Source organism: Arvicola amphibius, chromosome 5, assembly GCF_903992535.2.
Source record: "Arvicola amphibius chromosome 5, mArvAmp1.2, whole genome shotgun sequence".
In the NCBI taxonomy this organism is placed as follows: domain Eukaryota; kingdom Metazoa; phylum Chordata; class Mammalia; order Rodentia; family Cricetidae; genus Arvicola; species Arvicola amphibius.
Window position 1 is genome coordinate 34,279,946 of NC_052051.1, and position 16,884 is coordinate 34,296,829.

General features: G+C 42.0%; 1 protein-coding gene across 1 annotated transcript in view; it reads right to left on the minus strand.

Annotated features, from left to right (window-relative positions):
• Macrod2 (mono-ADP ribosylhydrolase 2) overlaps positions 1–16,884 on the minus strand; it is a 1,850,149-nt gene that overhangs the window by 100,431 nt on the left and 1,732,834 nt on the right. Inside the window, exons 12-13 of the mRNA XM_038330425.1 lie at positions 12,620–12,730; positions 8,248–8,316 (exon numbers count right to left, since the gene is read on the minus strand). Coding sequence (XP_038186353.1) covers positions 8,248–8,316; positions 12,620–12,730 — 180 coding nt within the window. The remainder of the gene's footprint in view (positions 1–8,247; positions 8,317–12,619; positions 12,731–16,884) is intronic.

Here is a 16,884-nt window from a genome sequence, read left to right on the forward strand (position 1 = left end):
GCTCTTCAGCTGTTTACACCCAGGTAGGCTCGATATGCCGCACACATAGCTAATGTTGACACAGGAGCGTGGGTTTTGAAGTGCAGTAAGCAAATACACGGGAAGCAGGGTAGTTTGTCACTGAGTAATGAGGAGGGAAGAAATGGAGAAAGGTAATCATGTGCACGTGTCCCCTAACCGTTGCCAGCATTGCTGAGAAGTCTTAACATAATAATCAGAAATGTTTGCTCAGACAAATTGCAATAGAAGGAAGGATGAAGAAGGAAGGGATGGAAAAGGGGAGGGGTGGAACAATGACTGACATCAGGACTGGATATGGGCTTCACAAAGTGGTCAGGAATTCAAGGCAGAGTTTTGAACAAGTTAGTCGTGGACTTCTGCCGGCTGCATTTGGGAAGTAACAATAAATTGATGGTACACCTGCAACATAGCAAGCCTGATTGTCACACAAAAGGGCTGGGCTTTCTGCTGAGTGTGGGGCATATCTGAGTGCCGCCTGGCATCATAACCTTGGCACCATGTTAGTGTCAAGGTCATGACGATGAACATGTTAGCCAGCTGCCTGCAAACTGTGGCCTCATTACAGTGCCCTGCTCACTTTGCTCTTGGAATAAATAGCATTCCTGGGATGCCCTCCCTGCCCCCTCCTGTTCCCTTATGTCTCCTGTCCCATCAGGAAGGAAGGCCCCTGGCTCCCAAAGCTGGCTTTCAGAGACAGAATAGAAGATGTGATTTGGGTTCTGACTGGCTTGGTTTTCAAATTATGGCTCTACATTTTTATGTAACTGAACTGGTTTTTTGAATGTCCTGGATCTTTGTTACCTGCAAAGCTGAGCTAATAACATTGATGTTTAAAAATATCAATGACATGCTGCTTTACACCCATTCAGCTGGAAAAGTTTAGAAAGACAAAACAGCAATTGCTGATGGAAATATGGCTTGTTACAGCCTTTGGAGGCAGACTTTTGGCAATGTCTGTTAAAACACATACTCTGTAAAGCACGGCTCACATTGTTGGAATCTTTCCCATACAAATAAGAGCACCAGCATATGAGAATCTACAGGCAAGAGCAGCCACTGTAGCATTGTTTGCAGAGCAATAAAAAGGAGAGAAAGTGCTTGCTCATCATAGAAGAATTGCTGAATAAATTATGATACATCTGAACTATGAGCCATGATGTGAGCTTTAAAACGGATGAAATAGATCTACAGAGAGTGACTTAGAGGGGTTTCCATGAAGGTTTGCTTCTCATAGCAAAGGGAGATTCAGAAATGTGTGTAGAATAAGATACGGTGTTCATAAATGAGCAAACATTTATTGAATGGTGGTTAAAACGTGTTAGTTTCCAGATGGGTAGCAGGCATACCTTGAAATATCTTAAATTATTGACTCACTTTAATGCTCGGTGTTATGATATTACATAACACAGGTGCTATTATCATTTTTATTTAATGTATGATGATGTTGAGATATGGAGAGACTAAATAGCATACCCGTGATCGCACTGTTTAGTCAAGACACAGATGGAATTTAGACCCTGGACACCGAAAGCTGAGATTAGATAGTCAGTTCTTTGTACTTTACATTTTAAGCAAATGGTAGGTGAAAAATCAATAGACAACAAAAAGAAAATTGCATTAAAATCTTATTGTATTTCACATGGATATTGTGTATGTATCTTATCGTATGTGTTACTCTTGTTGACATAGAATTGTGCATTTGTTATTCACAGAGATGCACAAAAGAATGGTCCCCGATGCAAAAGTTAATGATCTCAGGGTCAAAGATTGCTTTTTCAGTTATTCATTGTCTTCACATTGTTTGAATTTTTTTATAAAGAACATACATTTTAAGAATAATCTTATGTTATTAAAAAACAAAACACTAGAACATATTTTTGTTTATTAGAGTTTTCTTACAGAAATGAGTGTAATATTTACAAGGGTTAAAGAATGTTTCTGGCCTGTGCAAAATTAAAAACAAAACTGGGGAACAATTGCGATGGAGATTAGGTGGGTATAGAAGGCTCCTTTATTATAAAATAAAATGAAATGGAGTTAAAGGATCAAAAGATATGGGTAGAATTTAGAATCTATTTTTATGCTTAAAAGGTAATTTCAAACAGATATGCATTGTAGACTATCCTATGAAATAAAACTTAATATATGTATGCTGCTGCTGAGAAAACTATCTCAAGATTATAAAGCAGCATTTTACAAATACTAATTTCTGAGAATTCAACTTGTAGGTGATATTTTTTCTCTTCTTCTTTTGCTTATTTATATAATAGTCATGCCTTACTCTTAAAAATTAGAAAATACGTACAAGCAATAAAGCAAAAATGTTAGCTGTTTCTCTAGTAAATCAACAAAGGATCAGGAATTTATGCTGAAGAGCTTATCACACATACACACACATACCCGCACACGTGCGCGCGCGTGTGCACGCACTAACCATCTAAAATTCATGAGCTGCATCTTCTGTTATTTACAATAGAGAAAACTATAAATAACTGAATAATTCAACATTAGGGCTCTGCCAGTATAAATGGTGGGACACCAGATGATGGAATGTCATACCGCCAATAAAAGTCAGGCCTCTGAGGCATATTTAAAGACAAGAGAGACTATTCATGGTCTGCTGTTCAATGCAGCAACAGAATAGACTTTTTAAAAAATGTTCTGCAATTTAGTCCTTAAAGGGGAAGTCATTATATGATTTTACTTTCTATAATTTTCTATATGAAAATGTTTTCAAATGAATGCATGTTATTTGTATAAACAAAAACAAGTTCTGCAAGCTTATTTAAGCATCATCTGTGGGGGCAACATCAACACAGATCTTCCCCCATCCCATACCTTCTTCTCTCCTTGTCTGAGTCTCCAGTTACCCTATTGCAGTGGTTCTCAACCTTCCTAAAGCTGCGACCCTTTAACACAGTTCCTCATGTTGTGGTGACCCCCAACCACACAATGCAAACATAAAATACTTTTTTGCTACTCTATAACTGTAATCTTGCTACTGTTATAAATGGTAATGTAAATATCTGTGTTTTCTAATGGTCTTTGGCTACCTCTGTGAAAGGGTTGTTTGACCTCAAAAGGGGCTTGACCTATAGGTTGATAACCAAGTCCTGTTGATCAATGGGTAGCACACCATAGACAGATAGAAAACAGTGAATAGTGGACACATGTTGTTCGCCCCAGTTCCTTTCCCTCCTCTGAAGGACCAGAGGCAGCCATCCAGCAATGCTTAGTAAGACTCACAATCCAAAAGTGGGTAGCTGAGATGGACCGAAATGAATCCAGACCTTCTATCCATACAGATGTGGAACAAGGTACAATTTTGTTTCAGCTAGAACAGGATCAGGACTAAGCTCTCAGGAGAGAATGGTGGATAATAAGGACAGGAAGAGAACTAAGAAAAGATAGATTAAGGTGGAGAGTAATTTATTGGGTGGCACAATGTTTTGTTTCTCTTCAATTGCTTCCCTGGCAGTCTAACAATGATAATGGCACCACCGATGATCACGTCTTATACACAGCCTCCTCATCCATGACCTCATCTCCCTTCTTTGGCTCCGTTTACCATGGCTGATCTCGATCCAGATTTCTTTTTTTTTTCTCCAGTCATTTTGACCTCCATGAAGTCTCAAGCTAGATTAAAGGGTTCAGAAATCCCTTCTTGAGTGGCATTCTACCTTTTAAATGCCAAAAAGCATTGGTGTGACTTTCATGGAGTTTCGAAGGGACACAGCTCAGGTGTGCACCTGGGTATTAATTGATTTTGATTTCAATATTAATGAGCCTATGATTTGGTCTAGTTGACCTTCAAATTCAAATTAGGTACTGATTAAATAATAAGGCAGGTGAATCCGGATGTGTTTGTACATCATTCCCCCCGCCCTGCCCGCTCCCAAGTAAGGCGCCTTGGGGTGGATGAAGATGACATATGAAAAACATGGGAACAGTTAGAAGAGAGACTGCTCCCGACCTAAGGAGACAAACAACTATACATTTAACAACAGCATTGCTTCTTCAGAAGTTTTTGAGCACAGCACTAGCTATTTGTGCATTGGAACCCTGTGTTTTATGGACTTTCATCTGATGGTTTACAAGTTTGTTAACTCAAATAGAAATCGTTTTTCAGAATTTAAAGTACAAAACCACTTTTTTTTTTTTTTTAAAAAAAAAGAGCACCCATAAGAGTCAAGGGAGAATTCCTCAATAGATACGTGCACGCCCTATCTTACAATAATGCCTATCCAATGCCACAAATATTTTCCCAGGGCAGCTTCCCCTTGAAGTGAATTTCATATCAGGCCTGGCTCTGGCATCTACACCATGTAGATGAGCCACTCATTAGCATTCCTCTTCCTCAAATCTCATCCTCTCCGCTCACCTCCTGCCCACTTGGCAGCTGCAGTGATTCACTGTGAACAGGTGTCGTCAGTGTCTGGACTGCAGTCTACCGTGATCTGCAAGCAGATAGCTACAGCAGCTGCCCAGTCAGTAGTGGCATGGGGTAAGCGGGTGAGCGCACCCAGACTTGCTTTCTAGTGGGACGTTTGTCTGCAGTGCTTAAAGAGAATCACTATTGCAGATGACACTTAAGTTTAACACTTCTAGAGAGCTCTTTCAACTTTCACGTAACTCTTTGCTTAAAAAAAATAATACCTTCTGTTCCAGGAATAAAGACAGACACCTTTTTTTTTTTTTTTCACTTGCTTGTTTTCAACTCCTCCATTCGAGAAGATGCTAACTTCCAGTGGAGACTAAAATCTTCACAAATGTAAACCCAGCCAACTGACAAGCAAAACTGTAAACACTGAACATGGCACAAGCACCATGGGCATCAAACTGAGATGCCCACGATACTGAGAACCTGGCCAGGTCAGGTCATGGGTGATTCCAAGGCCCCAACAAGATGCTCCTTCGGGAGTGAAGTTTCCAAAAAAATCAAGAGAACAAGGGCTTCTTTATGACCTTTGATCAGCAAAAAATGTTCTGCCACTTACACTGGAGAGTGTCATGAGCATTTCTCTAAGCAATCTTATGACTGTGAGGTTCTGAAATAGCCCTGGTGTCACCAAGGACAGATATTTCTGCATGAAAGCTAATAACAGAAAAGATTTGAAATGAATCCTGAACACTTATGATTTCCTTTTAACCTCAACTTGACCTCAATCTTGGATGATTTCAATGGAAAATTCTTTTTCTTAATTCTAAGCTGTGCATCCGTCAATCTTGATGACAGCTTGGCAAGCCCCAGAGTCTGAGCTCTGAACAGATAACCCGTTTAAAAGCAGTGCCCTTATAGGAATGCTATTTCAGAAGATGAATACGAAATATAGAGCCCTATATGCTCTACTGTTAGATGAAACCACACTACATACTAAAGTAGGTCACAGAACACACATTTTCCAAATAAAAAAGTTAATGGAAATTAACAATTTATTTCATCAAAATCCCCTAAATATTCACATTTAGTCTCATAAAGGAACTACATTTGTGATACATGAGAATTCTTTGATTGAGTTAGCACCATTAAAAGTCTTATTTTATGGAAAAAATCCTAAAAGTATTCTGAAAAATAATTGATCCCTGCATGAGCAATTAACGGTGTGAGATCCTAAAAGCATCAAGAAATATCACAAGCAGTGTGTTTTATGAAGGTGTGATGTCTCCCAGCTAAACAACTCAGCAGCAAGAAATCTCAGCTTGCAGCATTCAAATTAGATTGTTCCTCTTTCTTACTTCTTAGACTCTGTCATTCAATTTCATGATGCTTTTACATTTTTATGATAAACTAAATGATTGAGATGTCCTTTTTTTGCTTAAAATAAGTACCATTTTCTATCTTTTCCCTTACCCGATCAGTCTATTTCTCTGTAAAATGACTGAGCTTCTCAAGAAATCTCTGAGGAATTCTGACACAAATTACATTTTTAGATATGCCAAATATTTTTGAAATAAGAGATACCTGAACATACACCTACATAGTTTGAAAGGAAGTGTCATTTGAAAAGTTGCAATAAAAAGAAAAAGGATCATTCAAGATGATGGCAGTGTGGTGGACACTCTGTTGGTTCATTCCGAGCTCCTTTGGGAAGAAACAATTATTCTCCCAGGCACCAGCGGATGCCATCCATCCCTGGTTTCCACAAATACTTCAATAGAAAGAAACTCACAGCCACACACATCCCAGGAGAGCCAGTAGCAGAATCCATTGCAGGATTATCTTGCCCATTTTGGTACATCTTTGGAGCTTCCCAAAACGTCAGCTGGGATTGATCCCTCCTGGCTGTGCATGGGAGTACCTCTCTCAGCCAGTTCTGTCCCCTTCCTTTTTCTATTAAGGGCATTGTTATCTCTCTGATAAACAAGCCACTTCCTAATACTCTAATTCAGTCTGTGCTTCTGGAAAGTCTGATCTATTTGGCTAGAAAAACTACCTGTGTGGTAGTTTGAGAGGTGAGCATTATCTTCTGAGCGCTGTGTGTGTGTGCACGTGACAGGTGTGTGCATAGGTGTGTGTATGAGAGCAAAGGAGTTCACCAAGCATCCTCCTCTACCATTCTCAGTGTTATTCTCTTGAGACAGGGTCTCTTCCTTAATTTGAAGCTCATCTGGTAGACAGTGAGCCTCATTGATCTGCTGTCCTCAGTGCTGGGCTTACAGATGGGCCTGGATATAGGTGACTGGGGCTCAGTGGGTTTGGTTTGGTTTTATCGCTTCATTTTCTTTTCTTTTTTTCCTTTCCTTTCCTTTCCCTGTCTTTCTTTCCTCCTTCCTTCCTTCCTTCCTTCCTTCCTTCCTTCCTTCCTTCCTCCCCCCTCCCCTCCCTCCCTCCCTCCCTCTCTCTCTCTCTCTCTCTCTCTCTCTCTCTCTCTCTCTCTCTCTCTCTCTCTCGTTTTTTAGTTTTTGAGACCAAGTTTCATCTATCCCAGACTAGCCTCAGATTTGCAGTGTAGCCGATGCTGGCTTTGAACTCTTAATCTTCTTGCCTCTGACTCCTACGTGTAAATGATTACAGGCATGTGCCACCACCACTGGTTTAGGTGCTTGGAATCTGAACTCAGCTCATACTGGCACAGAAAGTGCTTCTACTCACTGTTTCATGCACCCAGCCCCAAGGTAGACATTATTCTTGTCTGCACTTAGGAAGGAAATACTGAAGTCCCAAGAAGTTCACTGTGCATTTGCTTGTGAAGCACTTGTTTGCGATTTGAACTGTCTGTCACGCGTTAGCTAAGCAACTGGCAGCAGAGCTGAGATCAAGCTTCCAGCGTACAATTCAATTATTGGTACTCTTATCAACTGTTATCAACTACATATGATTAAAACAAAAATGGACCAGGAAATGGGCATGGAATTGTATATGCCTTCTAGTGAGTATTAAAACGACAGTGCCATTTTGATGTCCTCAACAGATTCAAAGGATAGCAAGGCTTAGTGACAATGTGCACCTGTTTTCACATCGCATCTGATTGAAGAAACAGATTCAAAGTACACTCTGAAGTTCCAAGTAGGTGATATGGTTTACAAGACACCATTTGCCCTAGTATATCAATCACACTGGGCTTTAGTAGCTGCTAACAGTAGACATTACAAATTATATCTCCTGGGGAGACTTACCCACCAATCAGGAGGGAGAGAAGAAAAAGGATGACTTTATTTTCCTTTACAATTCTTTTTAAAAGCAGTTTGCATCCCTGTGTCTTAGTACTTATCCCTAAAAAAAGTAATAATTTCTCCTATGTTTTTTTCTTCTTGGTTTACTTTGGTCAGCCACATTTTCTCTTAGGGGTGGTCCATAGAATGGTGACTTTGCCTCAGGTCTATCTTTATGGATGCCTTTCAAATATTTCGAATACTTCTTGAGTTGCCAGGCCCCTGATGGGTGGTTCTCAATGCCACTCTTTCACGCGCATGCCCCATGAGAAATGACAAATAACAGAATCGACAAATTCCTGAGTTTCAGATAAACATTTTTCTCTAACTGCACTTTCTCTTCTCCTACCCTTATTTTACAAACATTATTTTTAGAGGAACACATGTAAATGTATATATAGACTCTGAAGAGGCTCGAGGTGGAATGGGATGGAGCAGAGTGGGTGGGATTCTTGTGTTCCAAATAGAGGCACTTAAGAGACTCCCGTTTGTTCGCTGCTTCAGTTTCCCACATAAACAAAGCCTACACAGTTTCCTTGTAAGGGTCTTTGGAGTTTGGGTGTGGCCTCATACCTTCATCCTGACGGACTTCGACTGTGTCTTCAGAAGCAGAACTGGGTACAGGGGCTGTGTTGACACCATCTATAAAACAGAGAAAACATTGTCTCAGGCTTAATACCTCAGGCTGTGGCTTTTCTTTCCCTTCAGCTCCCTCCCCGCCCAACCAATGAAGGTGTCAGTGTCCTTCATACACCAAATGGTCTTCTGGGGCAGAGGGCTGTGATGCATTTTTTTAATCATTAATGAAGCACAAATCTTCATGTGAGACAGAGGCCAATGAACTACAAAACATGTGTTGATGAAAACTACTGCTTGTCGGCCGTGCTCTGCCAGCAACTCAAGTTGTATTTTGCTTCCTTATAGCACTTAAAGCAAGAAGAGTAAGAGCTCAAAGGCAAAAAAACATACACAGATTTTTTTTTTGTGATGTGTGGTAATATACATCCATGCAAATTTCTACAAAGTGCCCCATATGTGTGATTTTTAGTTTGCTTTTTCTTAGCTCAGTACTTCCCAGGATTGCCAATCCACTCGCTGTCCAGCTGGACAGAGCAGTTCCATGGCAGTCAGCACTGCAGTCCAGGAGAAGGAGAGCACTCAAAATAGGGTATAGACACACAGGGATTTCATATCACCGAGTTACAGAATGGGGACCAAGGACAGGAAGGACTCTGTCCCCTTCATAGTAACAACTAAGACCCGTCAGAGATAATCTCTCCTGCTGTTCTCCTCAGAGTCAGGGGGTTTTGGTTTATGTTTGGCCTCTGCAATGCTAGATAATTAGCTACTACCGTGAAAACAGTAGAATTCAGACCCAAGAACTTATTAAAAAGCATCTCACAACAGATAAAACAATATACACAGTTTTCTTATAGTTACTCAGCCACAGACTTAAAGAGAAAATACATAATTCAAGGAAATGTTCTTATTTTCTAGCATGTCATTTGTCCGTTATATATGGTTGTGACTTTTAGGCTGCATCTCTCTTGGACAGAGAATAACATCTGTAGAAGGTTGACAGTGTGCATGTGTGTGTGCGTGCATCGCACAGACCGTTAATCTTCCCTTCCGGTCACAACACTTTCCCATTTCCATCTCCCTTCAGAGCAAAACTCCCCAAGAAAAGCTTCTGTCATTGTCTTTACTTCTGAAACTCTGCATATGTCACTCAAGTGCTTGGCCAGCGGTCTTCCTAACTCCCTCGCCTAAGGTGCTAGCATCCTTCCTGTGACAATCTAAAGACTGTCTCCACCACCACTCCTGCATTGCTTTCTTTGCCTTTTGTTCAAGACAGGTCTTCCTATATGGCTAAACAGTTCTTGACCTTGCCCTCTTCCTGCCTCAGCTTCCCTCTCTGTTGCCATAATTTTCAACTTGATGATTTCTCCCTGTCTGTCTGACTTGACTTCTCAATAGCACTTCCCAGCCCCTCCCTGTTTGTTTCAAAGCTATGTCATTGTTCTGGCTGCTTCTGCTTTCTTGACAGGGGTCTAGATGTCAGTGACACCCCAGCTCCTTTGCCTTTGACATTTGCATATTCTCTAACCCAATAGCCTTCTACTCCCAGGCTTTAAATAACCCCCAAAGGGCAGTGTCTCCTAAAGCTTTAAGTGCAGTGTTCATCTCTCCTGCATACGGACTTGTTTATCTAACATGACATCCCATACAATAAATTTGCATCAAATTTATTGATGCAAAAACTAAACTATTAACCTTTCCAACAAAATGTCTTCCAGTTAAGTGGCCCTATTGTCCCTTCAGACTAGGAAGCTATGCTCCTAGGACCTAAGTGGGATTCTGCTTTCTCCAATGCATCCCACCCAGCCCATTTAGCTTGCATACCCTGTTGCTTCTTCTTTCTAGAATGTGCCACATTTCAGCCTTTTTGTCTGGATTTCCAGAATCATCTGTCATTGCTTTCCTGAAGTCGTCTTCTAACTCTACCCCTTTGGACCCATTTTCATGCATGGGCAAAATGAGTTCATTAATGAGATCATTGGTTCCAATATTTAAAACTTTCCACTGAGTTCTCTATGTCGTCAAGTCAAAGGACATGCTGTCAGACCCAGTCTGGTCCTATGATGTCTTACCATGTCTCTCACCCTAATCTCTTGATCCCACCCTACTCCAGTCGCACCTCACCTCCCCCACATTGTGAGGCCAATTTATGATCTGCCCCCTGCATCTAGAATCATCTTTCACCATCTCAGCATTCAGAACTCATTTTAAGCAACATTTCCTCAGTTGTTTTTTTTAGAACTAATTGCAATATTTGCAATGCACATGCAATGCCGGGGAGGCAATAAACCTTCAAGGTACATTTATTATTGATTCTTGATAAATACTATAGCCCGTTGTATTTGATCTGACGGTGACAGCTGTCAGAACCTGTAAATTATGCTATTTTGAGATTATGTTTTTCCATCATGTGGCAGAGACCTGTGGAGTTATGCAATCAACACAGGCACTGGAAACTGTGTTGAAGGAAAGCAAGATGTTTTTATTTTGGAAACTAACAGCAGGTCAAGGGGCTTTAACAACCAGAACCACATGTTCAGTAGTCGTCTGAGTGAGGAGGCTGCAAAATGACAAAATGAATGCAAGCGCATCTAGTGACACTGGGCACAGAATCGGGAATGAACCCTGCTGCTAGACTCTGTCAGTCATCCCACTGTCTTGGATGAGCAGGGGAGCCACTGAGGAACACAGAGGAGACCCCGTGGTAAAAGGTCGAGAGGCAGCCATTTTGGGTGGTAATGCTTTTTATATCCCAGAGGTGGAGAAGAAGGCTCAGACTTTTGTATTCTAAGCTCGCAGGTGGTCACAAAACCAAAATGGAACTATCCGAAAACAACTGATTTAAAGGGAAAGGCACTGATGTGTCTGTCTGTCTGTCTGTCTATCTGTCTATCTGTGTCTCTGTGTGTGCCTCTGTGCGTGTGTGCGTTTGTGCGTGTGTGTGTGCGTGTGTGTGTGTGTGTGTGTGTGTGTGTGTGTGTGTGCAGTGACAGGAGAAAGATCAATGTTGGTAAAGACAGCAAGGAACAGAACATGGAGTGAGCAAAACTTATAGAACTTCAACAGTTGGATCATGCATGGTCTTGGTTGCCAGCAGTTGACTGATGAATACATGTCATCCCTGAGCAGTAAAAACAGTGAAAGCTTGCCATGTAAGTTGTATCTTCAATACAGTGCACTGTGTGTGGGTAGAGCCTAGCAATGGTTGAACAAGAACAGCTGATAGTACCAGAAATTCATTCCGTTCTGAGGAAAGGGCCATGTTTCAGCAAAGGGAGACAGCTGATCTGGTAACAAGGATGCAGGATCCTTTCTGTCTTGCTTCAGTGCTTCCTCTGATTAGCTTTATGAATGTTTATCTTCCAAGTTACTAATATAAGCTTGCCTTCTGCTGGGTGGTGGTGGTGCATGCCTTTAATCCCAGCACTTGGGAGGCAGAAGCAGGAGGATCTCTCTGAGTTCAAGGCCAGCCTAATCTACAGAGTGAGTTCCAGAACAGGCTGCAAAAGCTACACAAGAGTACTTCAAGAACTCCCAAGAGCAATGTGGTGGAAAAACTTATCACATTACCTGGTCTAGTTCTGAGAGTTTAGCATGTGGACTAGATGTGGCTGGCACAGGAAAAAGAGCCCAGTCTTTTAAAAAAAAGTTCCCCTATGGGACTCAATAGAACAGGGGAAATAACTTGGAGGCTAAAGGGAAAGGGGATATTTTTATTTTGGCAATAATGCCAGAAGCCATAAAAATTCCTAAGGACAGAAATGTGTGTGTGTGCATGTGATAATTTGAAGATGATTTCAATCCCTTTTGAATCTCAAGGCTATTATTTTAAAAAGCTAAAGGTATACTCTATAGTGTAAAATCTATAAACATTTGATGGACACAGCTGTCTTTTCTTAACAGGGTGATATCAAAAAGGTTTTTGATCTTAGAGCTGTTGGGAGCGAGTGGTTGGGAGGGCTCTACAGCACCATCTACAACTTGCAGAGAAATGGCCAGCCACACGGCTCTTCAAAATTAAAAGCAAGAGAAACGTCCCATCCAGTGTGGAGAGAAAGCCTTTCTTCATTCTCCTCAAATAGATCTAGCTTCCTTTCCCCCCATTTGGCTCAGTCTGCTCTAAGTCATCCAAGGTCTGATGCTGTGGTTCCCGTTTTGGCCCGCAGTTCTTAAGGCATCCCTAAGCCATCTGTTATTACATGAAGGAAATGGAAAGTGGAGCGGTGAATAAGAGCACGTGTTCTTTATGGGAGCACTGTCTTCTTGGAGTTAAGGGGACTGGAGAGAAGAGGGAACACTGGGGTTAATCAAGGAAAAGGGCACAAAGCATTTTCAGGCAATAACATTGAGGAAAGTTGTTGTTCACCTCTGTGGATGAGGCCTAGGAGACTCCTCAAAAGAAACCTGAGCCCACCTGCTTCTTGGCTCTGCCCTTCCGTTTCTCCCGCAGTTGGCTTTTCCTCCGGACCGCTCTCATCTTTCAAGAAAACCACAGGGGGAGAAGAAAAAAAAATCAAATCAGTGGCTGAAATATCTCCTTATGGCTAATATGCAACACTGAAATTAATTGCAACCAATGTAGCATGACTCCTGAAAAGCACAGCAGAGAGATGAATCAGGGGCATGAAACAGGAGAATCCCCCATATACACAAGCACATGGATACCCGTCCCTTATCCGTGGATTTGCTAGGGGGAATGATGGAGTAAACAGTATTCACTCAGTGGTGCCGGAAACATCTCTCTCTCTGCTGGCCATTTCCAAAAATGCCAAACACGTTTCACTTCCAATCTCCTCTTCTGCTTTGAATTAAGTAAAATTCTCAGGGTAAGGAGTTTGGCTGATTTTCTGTGCCTTTTATGCTTTTGTTAGATGTGTGCTTCCAAATCTTTATTTTTTGCTTATCTCGTATACAACGGCCTAACACTTCAATGCTATGAAATTTTTTTTGTTCTGAATTCATTATGTTGATCAATTATATAACTCTGAAAAAATAAAATAAATGACAGTTGCACTGGAGACTGGCTGCGTGCAATTAATTATTTTTTATGTCTTAAAGTATGTTCTAGCTGTGAATTCACGGGTAGGGAAAATATATTTCCAAGGGCAAGTAAAGGCCTGATTTTGTAATTAATTTTGGGGAGATCTCCAAAACACTTTTGAGGGAAATAGAAATGATTACCTTATATAAAGACACAGGAGCAGAACATGAAACATAGCTATATACAGAAAACTGAAAATCAGAAGCTGACAATACGAAGTACAGATGTCCACATGACCATCTGGGAGTGCCACCTTCTGTGTGAATGTGACCTGTGGGGTTTCTTCTTTGGACCAAGGAGTTGTTAGGTGGGAATACTGTCCTGAGACTTCCAAGCTATCCTCAAAATGACAGCTTCTGCTTTCTCCTTTTGGAAAGAGCCATAACTGCAAGACAGTCCAGGATAGACTCCACCGGACAGAAAGGAACATGGGATCAAGCACAGAGGAGACAGACACACGAGGGGGAAAGTGTGGCACCTCCTAGTCCATCCCAGCTTCCTGTACCACCTTAGCTAATGTCACAGAGTAGAAAGGTCATTGTGCCTTCTCCATCCTTGGCCCTTAAGAAAGCCTAAGCCACCAACACGTATTTGCTTAGAGTATTTTGAGTACCATCATCTGCCACCATTCATTCTTTTCTGGTTGAATTCGGGCTTTTGAGACAGGGTTTCACTCTGTACCCAGTCTGGCCATGAACTTGCGCTTCTCATGCTTGTGTCTCCTGTGTGCTGGGAGGGATGACAGGCCTGTGCAGCACTGCTTGGCTCAGCTTTTCTTCTGGCTCCCCGTACAAAGGCAGGAGTATGAGACTCCTACCCACACTCGCAGAGAAGCCTTTACCGAGATAACTCTGAAAAACAATCCTCTGGACAGCTTCCACCCCCAGAGAAGAAAGCAGTCAGTGAATATCTAAATACGTCAGAATCGGCTCAGTTTGTTTGGCTTTGCCATCAGACACGAGGGACACAAAGCAGTTTTGAATATGAGAAGCTGGGGGGGGGGGCTTTTAAACCCACCGCTGTCAGTGACATATTCTAAAGCACCACGCAGCTTCTGTGGTGCTCTCTGTTGAAATTCTTCCTGAGGGTGACAGCACCAGCTTTTTTTTTAGCTCTTGGGAGGAAATAGCCATCATGGTTGTTCTTGTTCCCTTAATAAGGCCAAGTTGGTGTGAGAGCACTTGCCAAAAATTTAGCCAATATCTCTCCCCTTCCTCCCTACCACATGGACTGAGTCAAGCAGGAAGAAAAATCTGCCAGCTATTCCCCAACAGACAGACTTCATAACACAGATTTCATAATAGGTCTGAAGTCTGTAGGTGACAGGCTGCCTTCAAAATTAGTCTGGTTCCTGTGTCCCTTAGGGAGTGAGGACAGACAGCGATCTTAACAGGGAGAGACAGGCGAGGAAAGGAACAAGTAAGTAACAGGGATGTGCAGAAACTCTTTCTAGAGATTCACGTTTAGACTCCTAAACCCAGTGCTCTCGCCCAGGGGTTTGCCCTGCAGGTGGACCTGGCTTTTCTCTGCCTTCCCGTGCAGACATCTCCCTAACACCGGCATCCCCGCAGCACGCTTTTCTTCCCTATGTTAAGTCTCGACTGGTAGTTTTCTGTTTGGGTGTTTCTGCTCTTGGGAAGCTAGCTCGCGGACTGCACCGCGTGTTTATCAGGAAAGAAACGCATCCTAGAAGTGGGCTTGGATTTGCCACTTGAGTAGCAAGCGTGCCCTCAGCTGAAAAGGTTCAGGTTGTTTTTAATTTCAGAGACAATTCGCGCTCAAATCCAGCAGGGGGCGCCAATGCAGAAGGCTTGCTTTCAAAGCCCACCGTACACTCTTGGGCAATTAGACTAGCATGCATCTGGCTGTCTTTTAGAAGGACATCTTGGCTGCCTTCTATCTTTCCATCCATTTTAAATGCTTCCAAGAGGTTAGTTCCTTACTGAAAAAGTGGGCGTCTGCCGGTGTGTGAAGGGATGGGGGTGGGGAGTCACATCACTCAGTTACCAGCATTTGGTAAGGAACAGCTTGGTCTGTCTATCTTCACAGGAAACATATAAACAATAAAAAGTTAAGTGGGGAAGGGCATATAAACTTGTGGTTTCTAGAAGGGATTTTAAAAGGGTTACAATAGATGTGAAGCAATACCTACAGGGATGCGCTGGGCTATTTTGTTAGCTTAAAAAAATCGCATAAAAGCTAGCTTTCGGATAGCTAAATTATCTCAGTTCATACGCATTTAGGATCATATATTCACTCGAGATGATAAATTTCCACAGCCTTTATGTTGTGTGTGATAGGACATTTTACTTTCCCATGCTGAAAAACGGAATACCCAGAATGAATTCTGCTGCTGAATCCTTCCTACTTCTCTAGCGTTATTTCTGGCCCTCGGTCTTTTAATCCATATTTATTAAGCCTGTGCTATTTGCTAGAGTATATTTCATTAAGTTTACATGAATGAAATGAGGGGGTCCCCCTGCAGCATGAGTTCACATGAGAAGATGGAGCCTGCCACTGGCTGGACTTCTGTGTGGGTTTAATTTTGTATTGAGGGAGGATCGCAAGGGCGGAATCCCAGCATTATGGCCATGCGGTGTTACTCTGATATTTTGAGTTCCTTCCCCAAGCTGTGTACAGAAACAGGAAGAGAAAGGGAAGTCCATGGCTGCTACTAGTGAGGCAGTCTGATGGGTACTGCTGGCTGGTAGGCAGATGGCTTTTCTTATATGCAGGCCTTCAGCCTTTCAGATACAAGCAAGTTCAAGTATAGCACTTTACAGACTAAATTCTTGGTTCCAAATCTTTAGTCCCCCATAACAGGATCATTCCAATGTCCTTGTCTTCCCTCTGTGAGTAGAAAACACTAACACCCTGTAGATGTTGGGCTTGGCCATCTGACTGGACGTGGAGAAGGAAATACAAGCAGGCAATACCTGAATGTGCTACATAACTGTATTTGTGTCCTGTGCATCCATCGCTTGCTGTGGGAAGAAGATGGCTTGCAGAAGGAGAATGGGGAGTAGGCAGAACAGCCTTCAACCCAAAGTAGAGACTGAAGTCAAACTTAAGAAATTCATGTTTTAAAATAGAACAACGTAGCTAATTCTAGCTTATATCAGACATCAGGCGACCAAACTACAACCTGCACTAAGTTGTATGTAACTAGAAGATGGGATGGCTTATGGCATTATTATCGTCATAAGTAACTGAGAGTAGTTGAATAATACATATGATAAGCTTTTCTGTTATCTCTTATTAAATGTTGGCATTCTTTTGTGTATATTGTAGACATTTGAAGGTCTTCCTAGTGTGTGTGTGTGTGTGTGTGTGTAGGCCAGAGGTCAACTCTAGGTTTCTTTTTAAATCATTTCTCCTTCATTTTCTTTGTGTGTGTGTGCGTGGGGGGGTTGTGTGTATGTGTGATGTATGATTTTCTGTATATGTATGTGCAGATAAGTGTGCCCCTGATGATCAGAAACCAGAAGAGGTTTTCAGGTGTCCTGCTATATCACTTTGTCTCATTCCCCTGATGCAATGTCTCTGACGGAACCCGCAGCTAGACTGGAAGTCAGCAAACTCCCGTGATT